The sequence below is a fragment of the Castanea sativa genome, chromosome 3 (assembly GCF_040712315.1).
Source record: "Castanea sativa cultivar Marrone di Chiusa Pesio chromosome 3, ASM4071231v1".
NCBI lineage: Eukaryota > Viridiplantae > Streptophyta > Magnoliopsida > Fagales > Fagaceae > Castanea > Castanea sativa.
The window spans coordinates 22,526,457-22,532,904 of record NC_134015.1 but is presented as its reverse complement, the minus strand read 5'-3'; the positions used below and the strand labels follow the sequence as shown (position 1 = coordinate 22,532,904).

The 6,448-nt window shown below is 48.1% G+C and overlaps 2 protein-coding genes across 2 annotated transcripts; both read right to left on the bottom strand.

The window, feature by feature from the left end:
- Positions 1-3,969: 3,969 nt before the first annotated feature.
- On the bottom strand, positions 3,970-4,398 carry LOC142628685 (uncharacterized). The gene has a single exon (XM_075802730.1). The coding sequence runs from the start codon at positions 4,396-4,398 to the stop codon at positions 3,970-3,972; it is 429 nt and encodes a 142-aa protein (XP_075658845.1).
- A 918-nt stretch (positions 4,399-5,316) lies between these two features.
- LOC142628684 (uncharacterized) lies at positions 5,317-6,208 on the bottom strand. Its single transcript, XM_075802729.1, has 2 exons — positions 5,913-6,208; positions 5,317-5,803 (listed from the first exon to the last, which is right to left on the bottom strand). Exons 1-2 carry the CDS (start codon positions 6,206-6,208, stop codon positions 5,317-5,319), a joined length of 783 nt encoding a protein of 260 aa, XP_075658844.1.
- Positions 6,209-6,448: the final 240 nt, after the last annotated feature.

The following is a 6,448-nucleotide window of genomic DNA, read 5'->3' as shown; positions in this document are numbered from 1 at the left end:
TAGCCAAAGTTAGTGGAATGGTCATGATCATTCTCCTGGTGGGTGGAAGGAGAGGTCCTAAACTGTTTCTCCTAAGTGGATGCTTAATTGTGTGTGAGGGAAGGTGGCAGTGGCATTGGAACTAGCTTCTCCGTTAGAATTGATGCTCGGCAAGGCCATTCCCTAGGCAACGGAAGGAAGGTCCAATACTATTTCACTTAAGTGGATGTTTGGTGATGGGTGGGAGAAGGTGACAGTGGCATTGGAACCTACTCCGCCAGTAGGTTCTCTACTCGACAGTGGCCTCCCTTAAGTGATGCCGTGCATTTTGAGTTCAACCTACTCGGAAGACATATCTGCCGGAGGCAGTGAGACTTCACACTCGCTGGCCATGCCGTGAGTGTTTTTACACGTGATTAGCGTAAGGTTCTTACACGTGTTATTACCTCCATGGGCCTCTGTGTAAGTGGGCTTGAAGGAGGGTGACGCTTGTACAATAGCCCCCCTTGATTCATGCTCTGCTTCAGGTGATGAATCAAGGATCCCGGTTAAGTCATGATGACGACTTCCCGTGAATGTACACTCCCTATACGCGGCCAGGGTAATCATCATAGTAGATTTCTCAAAAACGGTGCCGTGTCAGGTCGTCACATCAGTAATTAAAATTTGGTAGTTGGTGAACCGTCCAACGGTTCGTGAACCATTCGACGGTTCGCGAACCGTCTGATAGTTCGTAAATCGTGCCCACACGATTGGGGAGGTTACCTAAAAAGGAATTTGGGAGGGTTTTCCCACTCCTTGCTTCATTAAATGCCTCAAAATCCTATAAATAGCCCATTCTGGGCTCCCATTTCACTTTTCGTGTTTCTTTCACTCCCAATCTCTCCTTTGCCGAGCATTCCTCTTCTGCGCAAAAACTCTTCCTTAGTTCTTCACTCCCTAGAGCCCAAAGTAAGTTTTCTCTACCTCTCTCTCCATTTCGATTCGCTTCTGTTTCATACGTTAGGAATGGGATTTTCTCATCTTCTCACCCCTGGGGCTGCCTTGGCTAGTTTTAGAGAGACCTTTGGTGTCCCAGAGGATGTCGACATTGCGTACTGCAATGTTGACAGTATCGAATTTCAGAGGGCGGCTAATTCGAACGCAGTCGTCTTTCCATTGATGTCTATACTTGAGGGTGGGGTTAGATTTCCTGTAGACCCTCTCATCATAGGTACCCTAGGATTCTATGGGCTATGCCCCGACCTATTTCCCCCTAATTTTTATAGAGTTGTTAGTCGTGTCAGCCGACTGAATCAGATGTTCGGGCTGTAACTGAACCACCATGACATCAATTTCATGTACATATTGTGTGGTAATTTTACAACCAACTATTATTTAAAGACTAGAGATATGCGAGTCCGGCTTATCTCTTGTCTGCCCGACTCCAATAGAAACTCAGCTGGAGAGTTTGTTCGGGTGCGCGGTAACTGGTTCGCCAGCGAGCTACTTTGCCCACTTTCGCCACGTGCAGTCGGTCGATACCAAGAATCTTTGCCTATTCCAGTTTTGTATCTTTTATTTGTGAGTTTAATTGATTGGTTTGTCCTTAAATTTGTTGCAGAATCAAAAAGTTTCCTGCCGGACTCCTGAGTCATACACGCGCGAGATCTCAATTTTGTCCTTAGGTCGGAGATTTTCGTGCACGAGGACGAGCAACTTTGGGCATCTAAATTGATCCTTGGCGTTAACCCAGTGTACACCACCTGGCAAAACTTTAGCCAAGCGCTTTCGATAGACAGTCCGCTCCTGTCGTATATAGACATTCGGCACAAAAAATTCCTTCCACCCGCGCTTACTACTAGCGAAGCCCAAGACCTCGGCCCCCGCTATACCACCGCAGATGACATTGCTCTAGTAAGGGACGAGTCCGTCGAGCGAGTGTCCCAAAACCAAAGAAGACACAAAGCCATCGAACAGCTTGAGAATGTTGCCCCAACAGCCGAAGAAGAAAATGCCGAACGCATAGGTACTTTGGGCGTTAAATTCGGCCAGCGGAAAGAATGGTGGAGCAGAGGGAGATGACCCTTGCTCGGTTCATACCCGGGGCCAGCCCCATGGCTCAACCTTAATCCCCCCAAGGGATTGTCCCGGCTCTTCCCGTTGGTGAGACAAGAAAGAGGAAACGAGTCTTCGATAAGAATACTCCCATCCCAGGTGACACCCTACCTAAGACCCCACCCCGCGCAAGGGGCGGGCCCAGGATCTAGGAGACGCCGGTTGTTACTCCACCAGCGGCGCAGGTCGGGACCACTGTGGCGTCTTCGTCTCAGCTTGAGGTCGGTTGGCAGCCTGTTTTTCTGTTAGGCGATAAGCCCTTACCGGCAACTGCTAGCATTCGGCTATGGGACAAGGGCGAAGGGGGGCGGGTAGCTCAAAGCTTGGTGCAAGGCCTCCTGTTGCCCGAGGATGTCCACTACTTTTCGGATGGTGATGACGAGACACTTGTTAGATGGCTACAATGGCATACCATCGCTGTAATTTCTTATTCCGTTTATTGCATACATTGTAACAGTTGGCTTTCCTCCCATTTTCACCATTTTGTTACTTTTCTGTTTTCAGGCCGCACAGTTGACTGGCATTATGGACGGGAAACTGAAGGATGCAACCGAGGCCATCGAGTGGGAGAAGGCATTGAAGGCTGTTGCTGAGGTTACTGCCAGGGAGAAGGGGGAGGCTGCTGTGGCATCTGAGAGGAAAGAAATTGATGCCGAGAATGCCTGGCGAGTTGCTGAGAGCAAGCTAACCCACATGGAGAAAAACCTGGGCAAGACAGAGCTCAAGCTAGCGATGGCGGATAGCTTAAATCTAGCCCAAGCCGATCAAATTTCTGAGTTGAAAGAATCCCTCGTGGCCTGTGAGGACAAGTGGTACAATGTGGGCTTCTCGGAGGCTGAAAAATATCTGGAACCAATCATTCACCAAGCTCGAAGCCATGGATTTGGGGGAAGGGTGGTTTGCTGCTCTTCAAGTGATGGGGGTGGCCGAGGATTCCCCGTTATGGAATCCAAAGCAAATCCCATACCCGGCGCCTCCACCCCCTGTTCAGAGTCAAGCTGATGCCACGGAGGAGGAGGAGACTTCGAGTATGAGGGACCTTGTTCGTGCTATCGATGCTCATGTGGAAACGGCTGACCTGGAGGTTACAAGCAATATCCGTATTGGAGCTGAAGCTGTTCAAGACCAGACCCCTTCAATGACCTAGACAGCCAGAAATGGATCTGAGCAATTCTTTACTCCCCCCACACCTACTGACTATGCCATTTGAAAATTTAGCTTCCCCCCTCCCCTTTTTTTTGGTTACTTTTGGCGAACCTAGATCGCCGGGCTGTGGCAATTGAACAGTTTATTTACCGTTTTGAATGGTTTTAATTGGTTTTGTAGGGACCCAAATTTATGTGTTTCATTCCTGTTTTTAAATTCACCCATATTTGTTCGAGAATTGCCGACTTTGCATATGATTAAGGTTAGGCTGCTCATCATACCTTACTTTCTCACTCACGGTAGGTGGGAGCAAATTTTCTGCCTTTAGGATCTTTCGGTTTAGGTTTTCGTTGCTCGGTGCTGAAGATCGAACCGAAAGCAGATCCCGTCCTTAGCAGATTATTAGCTTAAGGTTTCCACTCACTCGGTGATAGGAATCGAACTGAGGAGTGGTTAGTGTCCTTAGAAAATGATAGCTTTAGGCTTCCACCCCCTCGGTGATAGGAATTGAACCGAGGATAGGTTTCTGTCCTTAGATGAATGTAGCTTAAGGTTTTCGCATGCTCGGTGATAGGAATCGAACCATGAAGGAGTTGCCTTTATCCTCGTGATTCTTTCCATATTTATTGCCCGGTGATAATAACTTAATAGTAATGGGTTAAATGCATGTGCATGAATAAATACCGTCATATTAACTACGTGGCAATGCAAAATTACATCAAGTTTACATCTTTGGAGAATAACCGGTCAATGATAGAACTTTTTTAAGTTGTGAACATTCCATGGCCGGTGAAGCAGTTTTTCCTTCAAATCCTCCAAGTTGTACGCCCCTGCCCCTACAATAGCAGTCACTCGGTAGGGCCCTTCCCAAGACAGAGCTAGCTTCCCTGCATTAACGTCTTGCGTATTCCCTATGACCTTACGAAGTACTAGATCTCCCGCAGCAAACTCCCTCTTCCTCCCAACTCTATTGTACCTCCGAGCGAGCTTTTGCGGATATTCTGTCGGCCGGATGGTGGCCACTTCTCGATGTTCTTCTAGCAAGTTCAGTTGCTTCACCATTAGCTTCTCGTTCTCATCCGGAGCGAATCCTACGACTCGGGCACTACATAGGTTTATTTCAGCGGGGATGACAGCCTCTGCCCCATAAGTTAGGGAGAATGGCGTTTCTCCCATGGATCTCCTTGGAGTTTTCCGGTATGCCCATAGGATGCTTGGCAATTCCTCGGCCCATCTTCCTTTGGCGCCCTCCAACCTCTTCTTTAGCCCGTTTACGATGGCCTTATTTGTAGCCTCTGCCTAGCCGTTGCTTTGTGGATATGCCGGAGTAAAATACCGATTCTTGATGCCGAGGTCACTGCAGAACTTACGAAAATCTTTGTTGTCGAACGGCAGACCATTTTTTGACACAAGAGACTTCGGAACACCAAATCTCGTTACAATGTTTCTCTATATGAACCTCTTGACATTAGCATCTTGGATGTTTGCCAACGCTTTTGCTTTCGCCCACTTCGTGAAGTAATCTACTACCACCAGCACAAATCTCCGGTTGCCCGTTGCCCTGGGGAATGGCCCTACTATGTCTAACCCCTACCGAGCGAATGGCCATGGGCTGTTTACTAGGTTCAAGTTCCCGACAGGTTGGTGGATCACTGGGGCGTGTATTTGACACTGCTCACATTTCCGTGCTTGTTTGGTTGCATCTTTCCTCATCTGCGGCCACTAAAACCCTTGAGTCATTGCTCGGTGAGCCAATGAGCGTCCCCCCACATGCCTACCGCACACCCTCGTGTAGCTCGGCCAAGAGCTCTTTAACTTGATTGGGATGAAGACACTGCAGGTAGGGTCCTTCGAATGATCTTCGGTATAACTTTCGATCGGCGGATAGCCAATACTAAGCCGCGGTTTGTCGTACTTTACCTGCCTCTTTTTCATCTTCCAGGGCTCGGTCGTTTGCAAGGAAATCATTGATGGCGTCCATCCAGCATCTCTCAGCTATGGTGACCTATGCAACTGGTGCTTTAGCGATGATACTCGGTTTAGCCACCAACTCTACCCTGATCAATCAAGGTACCATGTCAGCTATTGATGATGCTAGCGTTGCCAAGGAATCGGCGTGCCGATTCTGCCCCGGGCTACCTGTTCAATCTTGACATTTGAAAAATTACCCATAATCTGCTTTACCAGCCATAGATATTCAATCAGCCGAGGATCTTTGGATTCGAAGTTCCCCTGCACCTGATTTACTACTATGAGAGAATCCGAGTAAACTTCCACCTCTTTGGCGCCCAAATCCAGGACAACTCTAAGTCCGGCAAGCAGAGCTTCATACTCGACCTCATTATTAGAAGCCCTGAAACCTAACTTGAACAAGTGCTCTAGCTTTAGCCCTTCCGAGGTGATGACCACAATTTCAGCCCCTGCTCCTGGCGTATTGGATGCACCATCCACAAATACTTTCCATGGCCTGACCTCCACGAGGCAAACTATATCCGTACTCTTCGGTGAGAACTCGGCAATAAAGTCCGCAAGTACTTGTCCCTTCACCGAGTTCCTTGTCTGTATCTGATGTCGAATGAGCCTAGCCGAGTCTCCTATTTAGCTATCCTCCCCATAAAGTCAGATCTTCTTAGCAATGACTAAAGAGGATACTCGGTCAGCACATGGACGATGTCTTTAATGGCAAATACCTGGTCTCGGCGTTAACAAATGTCTTGCTTATGTAGTAAACCGGCAGCTGCACACCACTATCCTTTAGTAGAACAGTGCTGGCTGCATGCTCGAATACTGAGAGGTACATATACAGGTCTTCTCCTGGCTCCAGGGCTGTCAACGTTGGTGCCCGCCCCAGGTAGTCCTTAAGGTCGAGGAAGGCTCTATCACACTCCTCATCCCATTGAAACCCCTTCCATTTCTTCAGAAGTTGATAAAATGGTCGGCACCGATCAATGAACTTGGAAATAAATCGGTTGAGAGTAGCCAACATGTCGGTCAATTTTTGAACCTCCTTCGAATTGCTCGGTAGTTTGAGACATTTCACGGCTTCAATCTGATCGGGGTTAAGCTCGATCCCCCGTTTGGTAATTAAATAACCCAAGAATTTGCCGGACCCTACTCCGAAAACGCACTTATCGGCATTGAGGCGCAGCTAGTGTCATCGGAGTATCTCAAATACCTCTTTAAGGTTGTCAATATGTTACTCTTCTTGCTTGCTTTTTATTACCAT